We start from the raw sequence: 12,265 nt of genomic DNA, 5'->3' as shown, positions 1-12,265 counted from the left end.
AGTAACTCTTAGTATAATTTTAACATTAGTTTCCAAATACTAATTAAAATGACCATCGTTTTTATTTTTATAACTAAATGTTGTACAGAAAATGAATTCTTTAATCTGGAGGGCCCCCTAACTTAAAGCCCCCAGAGCCTCCATATGGATAAAACAGCTGTGGGGCCTCTCAGTTTGCTTTCAGTGTAAAAGTTTATTCATGTTATTAATTGCTTTATCTGCAAAACATAAGGAAATTAAATTAAATATAATCTTACAAGTTATTCTTTTCAACACCCTCTAAAAGCAAATTCTGGATCCACCTGTTATTGGTGAAGTGAATACTTGAGGAAAATTACTTCCACAAATACATGAAATAATGACTATCTTCAAATAAAAATTCATATTTTTATTTTATTTTTCAGGGGGGGGAAGAGAGGGGGTGGAAAGAGATGAGTGAAGGGGAGAGTGTCTAAATAGCACAAAAGAGGCTTATAGTCGCAGAGTTGGAACGAAGATGAAGTGTGACTGATAAGAGAACAAAGATTGTTGAACAGCATACCACTCACACTAGGTCAAACTGTAATACTTTGAAGAGGAATGAAAGGACCAGTTCAATTCCAAGTGTGAGTCAGAACAGCCCTGCCCAACTTCCATAGATTTGGATGAACTGCAAGCACCACTCTTAGAGGATCTCACACCATATCTAAATGCTAAAAAACACTGTACCTTGTCTTGCATAATTAACCCACAACACAACAAGTAAGTCAGACCCAGTGGCATTATTAATCTTCTTTTCATATAATTTTACTTAAACAATATTTATCGCTATGAGTTCCTCAACCATTGTGCTCTGGAGATACAAAAAAATGAAGTGCAGACAACTTCTTTAACTGAATGGTTTCATCAAGGAATACTCAATTCATACAGAGCTCCTTCTTAAGAATCTTTCAATATAATAAGTTTATTTCTTTATGAATCAATCAAATAATGTCTTCTTTTTCCACAAATAAAAAAAAATTGTTAACATTTTCTTGATAAAACTTTTGGTGTTTATTTATTCTAAAGCTGTAAAAATAACTGCTCTTTGAAAATTAAAATCATTGAAGAAAACTTACACTTCATCACAATGAAAATATAGATGGAAACAATAAATCATAGGAAGGAGGTTAGGGTAAGTAAATTACACAATAATTACTAAAGACAATCTAAGCAGTGTCCTCTTATTTAATAACTAATATAATAGCATACAAATATTTATTTATATTGGAATACATTTACAAATGAACGACACACGCTTTCTTTAAACAGTAATCAAATAGTTATTATTTTTTTTTTTAACTAAAAATTTATTTAATCAATTCGTCTCATATTTATATATAATATTTATATATGTATATATATTCTAAAGCTAAAAAGATCTAACTTAAAAATTATTTCACAGAATTTTAATTCGAAGGGAATTACAAAATATCGGATGTGGCAGACGTTGACGATTATATCTGACACCTAAAACATAAAAGCATTATGAAATAATTGAAAAAATAAATATAATACACATTTTGAACGATCAAAATTGTATGGCATTTCACAATTTTATTTTTTCTCAGTTAAGTAATATTGACAAACCACCCGCTAAAACTTGAAAATTATAAGCAAATGTTTCTTGTTAATGACTTCAGTTAAGACAAGATATTTAAAAGTTGGCTCCAAGAAGGAAGATCAAACGAATCAGAACAGTTGTTAAAATCAATATATAATATATTTTGATATAAGGCCCATCCTCTTCACACTGGATAACTCAAGGAAGACACAATGGATACTCAAGCCTCATTAATCCATTCTCTTCAGCCTGTTTCAAGCCTAGCTCTAACTACCACTTGAAAAGTGATATCATTGTCACCTATTATTATTATCATTATTGCAGAAAAAGAAGAATCAATAGAACGCGGTATTATTTTAACATTCAAAGGAACTCTTCCTCTTGTTTCTTTGTAATTGCTTAAGAGCTAGAAAAATCAGATACTAAGCTTAAGCCTTTTTAATCTTATCGTTATACTAACTCAAATGTTCCTAAACGTGGATGCCGCAAGCTTATGCCCCAAGTGTGCCACAGGTGAATGCCACTTTCTTAAAGTATTACAATAACAGGTGTAAATAATAACAGATAAGAAAAAACACCTGACTAACATGAAAGACAAAATTAAAGATTATGAAAAAAATTTTTACAAAATTAAATGTCAGCAGTGCCCAGATAAATATTACACTGGTGAAACTAAAAATTCAAAGAACATTAACGCAACGGCACTAGCTAGACACAGCGTACATAATAACCACAATTTTAAATAGCACCGAAGATTCAAAAATTAGAAAATATATGAAATCAATTAACATTATAAAATGTATGAAAAATGTAGTGAATTATAAAACAGATAAAAAAGGAATCTGCCAGCGCTAATGTTTTTAGATGATGACTTTACATACAGTACTATAATTAATATAATAAAAAAAAGTACAGGTGGAATAACACAAGGCAGTTGAATTAAAAATATTTTGCATGAGTGCCAGAAAACGTTTTAGCTCAAAAAAAAAAGTTATCTTTTTGTTATTAGAGAAGCTAAAACTCCTAAAATAAAATGTCTACAACCAAGTTTTGTCATGTTCAGCATCTTTTAGTCTTATATATTTAATATGATTTACAAAAACGATGGTGTTTGGTAAAAATATAATAAAGACATGAATTTAATATTGGGTTTTCTCAATATATTTGTCCATTAAACCAAATGACTCAAAATTACATTATATATTTATTTAGAAACCTTATAAAATTTCTGCATTATGTTCAGCAAAATTAAGTTGTTTAATAAATTTCTCAACAGAAATATTGTTTTCCATTGACTAAAGAAGTTTACATTTTGGGAATCACTTACTTGCCAACTGAAATGAAGAAGAATAAGCTTAAGAAACTGTAGTTGAACATTTAATATTTAAAATGAGTTTGGCAAAATTGTTGAATTTTACTATATTTTAGTGTCATTTATTGTTTGTGTTGAGTTTATTATGATCATGTTACATTTTTTTATAAGCAAATTATGAACAAAATTATTGTTTAAACTTAATTTTATCAAATTTCATAAATTTGAAGAGATACAACTCATGGACAACTTATCCATTGAGTTGCCTGAGACAGGTATCCTGTGTACAGGATATAGGTATCCTTCAAGTCGCGTAATATGGCATCTCTTATATTTAATGTCAGAAGTAATTTCCAAGATACTCAGATAATCGTTGAGTCTTATCATAGTTATGCAGTGTAAAGAGTGCCTAAGGGTTGAATACCTTAACTTATAAAAAATAAATAAACTATAATAACTACGAAATGATAAACTAACATCTCCCATTGCAGTTTCATCTGCTCTAAAAAATAATTTAAAATAGTTGTAACATCTTAATTACAGAAACAGTTGTTCTAAATTAAAAATGATTCAAATAAAAGTTGCAGAGCAGAGTTTCTTTAAGTGTGGTATACATACTCCACAGGGTACAGAAAGAGCTTGGTAGAGTTACCCATTTCCTGGTTTTTTCATAACTATTGCAAACAGATAAATCATAGATTGGCACAATAATATGCTGCTTGTTCAGCCAATAGAGGCATCAACTTAAAAAGGAAAAATTTTCATTATGTGAATAAAATATTTTTGCAGAACACCAATTCCTGCATGATGAGTTTTGAAACAGTCAGTGACTCAGGTATAAATAAGTAATGAAACGGGTCACTTTAGACAGATTGAGACTGTTCATTCTACTATTAAACATAGATGATTGGTAATGTATTTGCCATCTTGCTTTAAATAAAAAAAATGATATAAGAACTTTTACAGTTCACACTCTCAAATAATCTATTATAGGCATACAAAAAAATCAGCCATCGAAATTTTAATCTAATGAATTTTGTGATATTATATTGTCTCTGATCATTAATTTATAATATGAATTTTGTGTTATAATTTTCTTTGATAATTTATTTTTAAGACATAATCGTGTACAAAAACATGGCATTCAATTATATGTAACTCATAGGTCTCATCAGCTTGATTACTAATTATTAGAAAGGGCTGTATAATACAAAGGCAAAATAGTGTTACTGTCAAATCAATCCATAGAAAAAATGTGAAGAAAGCCTTGTTTAAAGACCAAAAAGAAGAGGAAAATTGGTAAAAGTATAATAAATAAAAACATTGACATGTGGCTGCGGCTTCAGCGCTTTGCTTCCCAGTTTTTGAGATGAAAAACTTAATCAACTTCAATAATATCTCTAAGTTATTGTTCACATTTAAAATTAAACAAGATTTTGGATAAGGTTATAATCCAAACAGCAAGTCTAGTAACACAATGTCATAAGAAACAAAAATATTGTATTTTATGAATTGCCAAAAACAATTATGAAAGTCAAACAAAATCATGCATAACTTTTTTTAGAAATAAAATTTTAAAAATAACTATTTTGTTTACCTATTTTCAAACAAATTCTACAACATTCATAAATATTAGTTGCAACTAAAAATTGTATGTAATGAAATTTAAACAGAATAAGATTTAAAGATAACAACTTATTTCTCATATTTCAAATAAATAAATAAAATTATTTCTATATAGTTCATCATTTTATCAAGACCCTTACACTTCTACGAATATGTACAATAATAATTTATTTTGAGGGAATACAGGGTTATAAAATACTTTTTAGTACTTGAAACTAAAATTATCCCTCCAGGACTAAATGAACAAAAAATTGTTTATTAAAATTATCTTAATTACAAGAAATAGTTGTTAACATTTTTATTTTATTTATAAAATTCATAGAGTTCTCACTTTTCTAATTGTAAAATACTTTCATTAAGAAGAACATCCCGTATAGCCGTAAAAGAGAAATAAATGAAATTGAAGTTTGAATGAAAGTTTCTGAAACTTGCATACAGAATTTCAGATAGTTTTATTTATTTCTAGAATAAATATATATCTTTTTTCTCTTTGGGTGAAGGATATAAAACAATTATCATTACTATTTGTTTATTTTTTTTAGACTGCCAATAAATCTTTTGGTTCAGACAATATATTTCAATTTATTATTATTTAAATTTTATAACTAACAATTTTCAACATAGTTAACATTATTATGAATGTTTTGGAATTTGTTGAAAAAATGTTGAGACCTTTGAATAAACTTATTGGATAGTAAAAAATAAAAATCAGATAATGTAAAGTGCCTCATTATTACTACTTAATTTTTTATACTTTTCCCATGCATTAAAGGCAAAAGAAAAACTCGTATCTAAAAAAAAAAAGTATAACATAAATTAACTTTAGTCAATATAAAAGTAATTACACAAACAAAAAAATTAAACCTGAATATTAATTATACAACAATCATTATTCCACCTTCATTATTTCCTATCTAAAATAAACCTTTAATCATTTTCATTGTCTGAAAACATTAAGCCCTAATCATTTAATGTTAATCTCATCCAATGATAACTTATACTTGTAAAACACAAATAGACATTTAAAATCGATGAAACTAAGCAAATCAAATATTTGATAACTGAAAATAATTTTATAAAAGTATATAAATTAAAAGCAATTTAATCATTATGAGAGTTAAAGAAATTAATTCTTAACACAATTGCATCATTATTTAATAATTAAATGAATTGAAAAACAATAATAGGTAATTTGTTTGAATTATTTAAAAAAAATAATAAAGATTGGAATGTTTAATTAAAAAATTAATTGTAACAAAAAAAATACATAGAAGATTCTCTTTCAGAAAAAGTTAGCAACTATACCACTGTAATAATGTATTTATTGAACTTTAATAAACAAAACTAACAACAGAAATCAAACATTTATTAAATAAGACTAATAACATAACATATAAATTACTGTGTCACAGAAGTAAAATATCTTTATTGGAGAAAACAAAGGCTTTGTAGAATTTTCATGATCAAGCAGGCATCGATATTGGGTAAGTTTAATGAATGTATATACTTTTTTTTTAAATTATTAATCATTAAAAAAAAAAACTACAAAATCAAAAAGAAACCTGACCTTGTGCCATTGTGAGCGAAGATGACACAAATAAATAAAGATAATTTATACAAATCCGAAGTTCTTTGTCTTGATTGCAAGCAGAAGTTTGTGCCTAAGGACCTGCCGTGAGGAATACAAGGGGATGTAAAGTCTTGAGATACAGGTGTTGGCGGTCGGGAGGTGAGTGTCGTCGGCCGGCCTGATGGTCACTGATGGCATTGGCTGGAACCCGTCCTCAGAAGCGGGTAGGGCTGGAGAACCAGTCCAGAAGTATACCTATATATAAAAATTTTTACATATAATCTAATTAAAAAGAAGCAAAACAAACTAAAATATTAAATATAGATAAAACAAAAAAATGAATAATTATAAAATTTTGGATGAGCTCACTGTATGAAATAAAATTTACTTCCCTCTTAAAATAAAAGAAAGTTATATAATGAACTTTTCTTTTACATCTCAATTTTAGCACATAATTCGATTGTTCATTGTTACGTCTCCGAATCGACACCTAGTTATGTAATACGTCAAAGATTTTTTTTAAATACCAAGGTCTAATATATTAATGATGACAAGTGACAATATTTAAGTTTCCAATGACATCATCCAAAAATTAATTTAAATCCCCTAGTTATATAGTTAAAAGAGAGAAGAGAAAATATTTTAAGTATTTGGATAGGTAACACTTTACCAACTTTCATAAGCATAACAGAAAAGAGAAACCTTTTATGGGCAAGTTCAGAAATCCTAGCAAACCTAACAAGTTTCCTCTCGTCACTAGCCACTGATATGGATTCAATGGAAACACGTACCAAGCTTTGAATGATCATCTATGATATATTTTATTATAATAGATAATAGAGCATGAAAACAAATTCAGTATAATAACTGATGGATTACATTTCATCTATTTTGTTTTTAATTTAGAAGTATATCAACGTGATTATTAGTCTTCAAGTAAAACTATTTGGCTTCCTTTTACTTTCAAATGATATTAGACTCGAAATTATTATTGTTTTATAATTATTTGTTTTTAGTATAAATTTTATTATTTGTATGAGTTAGTAGTATCAACTTAATCAATTATAAACAATAAATTAAAATTACTTGCTACACAAGCATTTTAAAACTAAATAGGACTGTTTGAATATATGAAACCTTTATAGTTGATGAATTTACATAAAATTTAAAATTATTTCAGTTTATATGAATTAATTAAATAAATAATATCAATACTAACTAAATCCATTCTTTCAATGTGAGTCATTTTTTCAACAATTGCCCAAAGCCATCTCTTGAATTTCAGCAGTCTTTCTGACGTTTCTCCTGACTCGTCATTGAATGAAGTATAGGATATAAGAACCGAGACGTTGATATCACCAACACCATTCAAAAGGAGGCGAAGATCTTCAGCAGTCAGACCATCCAGGGAACAACTTGGAAGTACATCAAAAACTCCTTGCCTAATGGCCTGTAAGAAAACCACAAATTGTCTTATTGGTGACTATACAAATGTTTTAATTTAAATAGAAGGGATGAGGAAGAATATAAAATAAGAAATAAATAGAATTATTAGACAAAAACATAACTTTTCTTCTAATATTTACCTCAAGGGCTTTTTGTTGTGATTTATACATGCGATATTCAGCATACTTTCTAACGTAGTCATAAACATTTGCTGATGTCACTTCAAGATCTCTACCCCCAGGCACTAATTCCACACTCCCGCCTCCTTCTTCAGGGCTTAGTTCGATACTGAAAAATAAATGGTAATGCAATCAAATAAAAAATGAAGAAAGAGTTTAAAGTACATAGTATAAAGAATTGAAAACTACCTAAATGTGAGGTCAAGTGCCGAAAAGAGTGAGTTTCCTTGTTTTGATTCAGCATCAATAACCAGTTGCCTAAGAGATTCATACATCACAGGATCAAAGAAAGCAAGGTCATGGAACCTTATCTGCCGACCTAAAATGAACTTGAGAACATGCCTGTTCAACAAGAGAGGGAGTAGCTCATTCTGCAAGAGGCAGAGACCGATCAATCTGAAAACAAAATAATAAATTTTAGACTTGCACCTCTCTCTTAACTGTATTTTAAAACAAACAGAAAGAATTAGTTAACACACAATGAAGCAAAATTTACAGTTTACAAGGAATGAAAAAAAAAATAATAATAAATAATACACCTTCCTATTGTTTCACAATAACATATTCCAATAGCATACAAATAATAATTAATTAATTGCACTAATTATTTATAATTTTAATTAAATAAAAGACAAAGGGATAATTAAAAATAAAACTAATGTGATGACTAATTGACTCTGACATGAATACTCTAATTCTTAGTAATTGTTTTCATCCAATACCTTTCAATTTTTCAAAACTTAAATCTCTCACATCATTCATCATATTCTCCCAACATAACTTGCTCCATCTTTCACTCACCTCAGGTAAAAAAAAAAAATAGAGAATATTTTTCAACCCATCAAAAATTTTTTTTAAACTTAATTTTACATATAAATATATGATCCACACACACATAACTAATTATAATTTAACCAAACAAAAGTAAATACTGTAGACTTTCTTTACTAGTTTTTAATTGTTCAGCATACAATGGATTAAATAGACCTTTAATATATACATGAAACAACAGCTCATTTAAAGATATTAAATGAGTCTGCATACCATCAGAAATTCATTTCATAATAGAATAAAGTAACATTATAGTTTATTGTTATGCTAATTCTGAATTTCGCAGATCATGGATGTAAAATACAAAATATAAACAGTAAGTAAAATTTGTACTTTACTTGTAAGAATTATGCACAATTCAGTTATTAAATTGAATTTAAAATTAATTATAGGAGAGTAGGATTGTAATACAGTATTTAGTCCAGTTTAGTCTTTTTTCCCCTATATTCTAGCACACTAGGGGTATTATTCATGATGTGTTAAATGTTAAATGTTATAACTATAAGATTGTGAGCAGCCCTATTAAGTCATGTTAAACGTTAAATGCATAAGAGCCCCTAGCGGATTTTCTCAGCAGCTTGTTGTATAAGCCTTTATGTTTATAACCTTCCTTCCAGACCCTCATGTTATTGTTTACTTCAGTTTTGATTTAAGTAATTAACTACAACATGCCTAGAGTGAGTGAAAAGTGGAATTTGTGTGAAAGTTTAGCTTATGAAATGAAATGAAAAAATAACTTTATTCTGGGACATATGTCCCCTAAGAATAATTATATGGTTCATATAGTGAGATTTTTTTCTGGCGAGCGTTTACAAATTTTCAGATAGTAGAATGAAATTACATTGTTTTTTTTACTGTTTTTTTTTTGCTCACATGTATCATTAAAATTATCCATTCTGGTTTAATAACAGGGATATGAATACCACAAACACACGAAAGAACTGAGCTGTCACAACAACAAAAATGGCGGCGATCTCAACTGGTCTATTGTGTGACGTCATTCTCCATTTAACACACCAAGTAACAGACTCTCAGCCATGTTAAATGTTATTTCGTTTTACCACGGTAAAAGAAGGCAATTTTTTTCGATTTAACATGAGTTTTTCCATTTACCACGCTTTAACATGTTAAACCAAAGATCATGAATACCCCTTATATATAATCCCAAATATTGAAGTACCATCAATACCAAACTAAGGGGGGAGAAAAAAAAAATTATTTACCTCCCAGTATTTCTGAATGCATTTATACGTTCGAATGTTGCCCGTCCTTGCCGAGGAGAGCAGAACCCTCTTTTACCAGGTGTGTAAAAAAGAGGTGCATTGTCTTCTACAACAACCTCTTCAGTGGTCTCACTTACGGACACATCGGAATTAACTGGGGTATTGCTGGAGGTTGATTTAGATGGATTAGTTGCAGATAATAAGTCCATTTCTGAAATATAAAAATCATTAGTTGACTGGTAATAAGATATTTACAAAAACAAATGGTTGTAATATTAACTATTATAGGAAAACTTTTCTCCTTTCATCTTCCACCAACATGACTTATCAAAAACTATACATAGTAAAAATTATTGCAATTACAAGATTGTAACTAAAGTCTCAAGGCATAAGTTTCATTAAAATTTACATATTACAATTAATCTTCAAAATAGCCATTATTCTTAATTACTTTAATCCATCTTTCTACCAGAAGTAGAATTTGACAGTGACACCATGCATCATTTTTTTAGGGGAAAATTCCTCACATCCTGATTTAACATAGTTTTTAAAGTGCTAGTCTTTAAAAAAATATGACATTGACCGAAGAGGACAAAGTCAAATGGTACAGCATCAGGGCTATAAGGAAATCTGGGTGAAGATGCTAAAACACACCATTTGAAAGAACTGCTGAGAGCAAAGCTGGGGACAGATCAATATCTGCGTCATACATTGCAGGTAACATTAAGCTTTCTTCGATAGAAGTTTAATAACATTTGAAATCCATATTCCAAACAAAAATCCTTGACTGGTCACAACCTGATTAACAGACATCTTCGATTAGCGGCTTGTTGATCTTGACCCTGAATTGGACCTGAACCAAAATATTTATCATGTTATGATGTACCACATATTTTTACGTTCGATTGTTGGGACTTCCTTCGCTGCTACCTTACTTTTCTTTAAAAGAGTGCAAGAATGACAATGTTTTTCCCTAATATTTTCACTGAAATTTGTAAAACTAAATGGGAGATAGATAAATAATAAGTCAAAATAAACAATATCTGCATGGCTTACAACAGAATCTAAAAAGGGTTAATATGGAGAACAATGTATTTCGGTTGGTATAACAAGGTATTCGGAAAATCTAACTGAAACTTAGAAAACAAGTGGACTGTAATTTAGAAGAATAGATTATGTAAAAAATGGGCTTTCTTTGAAGAGAGAAGGTAGATAAAGCTGAAAAGTTTAGGAATGAAACATAACATGGAAAAAGGGAAAGCTGACTTACCAAAACTATAAAAATACCTCTAGATATGAATACAATGTTAAGGTTATGGTGTAGTCACATGTGATTTCAGATGAATAACTGTCAGCAGGAAAAACTAACTCATAAAAAATTTAAATTGTTATAACTAATACTCACCCATAAGGAGGGGAGGAGGAATGGTTTGGATAGCATCAAACCAACAAAAAGAGAAATTATACTACAGGGATTATAACACACAGCAATGTTAATAGGAAAAGAGATGACAGAGAACAAGGAATTATACACATGAGTGCCAAAGAGAAACTGCCAAGAGAATGAGAATATATAGTAAAGTGACTAAAGAAAATGAAAATTAGAAAAATGAAAAAAAAAAAAATGAAAATTTATGCACAAATATACAAAAATAACATCTAGTAATGACAATTAATTCAAGAAGTATTTTTGATGATCCTTTTTTACCTAATAGTGTATGATTGCCAATCTGATGACCATTGGCTAGAATTATCTGCATAGCTTCTTCTACTTTTTGCCTCAATGCTTCTTCAGAGGCCAAGAGCATGAGGAGTTGTGCAGGAGATAGTTCCAGAAGCATACCAGTTATTTTTGCTGCAAATGAAGGTCTCAACGCATGCACCTAAAAAGTAGAGCATAAAACTTAAAAACTCAGATTCATATCAACTATCTAGTTGAATAAAAAACAAGATACTACAAGGAGTTGTGATAATCAACTATTAAAAAATTCAATAAGTTAATATAAATGCTTAATATATAAACTGCATTTAAAAGATATAATAATACCTTGGGATATAGCCTTTCCCCAAGAGTTATTTGGTGGTAAGAGAGGTGATCATTGTTGGCCTGAGAAGCATCACTGGGTGTCGATGTTGCTGAGCTGGTAGCTGATACAGCTTGGGATGAAGGAGCAAACGATCTTGCATCAATGGACAATGACCTTCTGGGAGACCTACACCTTGAAGAAGCTGAAGAACGAGTCTAAAAACACACAAAAAAAAATAATAATAATGCCCTGCTCTTTTTCTAAAATAAGTATTATCAAGTAACAATTTCAGATATTCTTTGATTATTGCGAATCTCAGATACCAGTGCCGTGTTGGTAATGTCAACAGTCATTAGTTACTTGTAAACAAAAGAAGCCATTCTCATACCTCAGGTTGTGATTTAAATAAAGCAACAATAAATTTTAAAAACTAAAAAGCCTATTTACAATTACTTTATTCATTTATATA

At 29.1% G+C, this 12,265-nt stretch overlaps 1 protein-coding gene across 9 annotated transcripts in view; it reads right to left on the bottom strand.

Annotated features, from left to right (window-relative positions):
• Nucleotides 1-1,173: 1,173 nt before the first annotated feature.
• Nucleotides 1,174-12,265, bottom strand: part of hyd (E3 ubiquitin-protein ligase hyd) — a 64,608-nt gene continuing 53,516 nt past the window's right edge. For 7 of the 9 annotated variants that reach the window (XM_067046169.1, XM_014423955.3, XM_014423960.3 and 4 more), the window contains 8 exons: nucleotides 11,817-12,011; nucleotides 11,478-11,652; nucleotides 9,770-9,980; nucleotides 7,905-8,111; nucleotides 7,677-7,824; nucleotides 7,310-7,540; nucleotides 6,088-6,345; nucleotides 1,174-1,488 (listed from right to left, as the gene is read on the bottom strand). In XM_067046169.1, coding sequence (XP_066902270.1) covers nucleotides 6,133-6,345; nucleotides 7,310-7,540; nucleotides 7,677-7,824; nucleotides 7,905-8,111; nucleotides 9,770-9,980; nucleotides 11,478-11,652; nucleotides 11,817-12,011 — 1,380 coding nt within the window. In that variant the 3' untranslated portion in view covers nucleotides 1,174-1,488; nucleotides 6,088-6,132. Of the gene's footprint in view, nucleotides 1,489-5,822; nucleotides 6,346-7,309; nucleotides 7,541-7,676; nucleotides 7,825-7,904; nucleotides 8,112-9,769; nucleotides 9,981-11,477; nucleotides 11,653-11,816; nucleotides 12,012-12,265 lie in introns of those variants that run through there. The other 2 variants (XM_067046170.1, XM_067046172.1) reach the window with 1 other exon arrangement.

This window comes from Halyomorpha halys, unplaced genomic scaffold, assembly GCF_000696795.3.
Source record: "Halyomorpha halys isolate HHAL.00 unplaced genomic scaffold, Hhal_1.1 Scaffold448.1, whole genome shotgun sequence".
Taxonomy (NCBI): Eukaryota; Metazoa; Arthropoda; class Insecta; order Hemiptera; family Pentatomidae; genus Halyomorpha; species Halyomorpha halys.
This window is presented reverse-complemented; position numbering and strand designations above follow the sequence as displayed.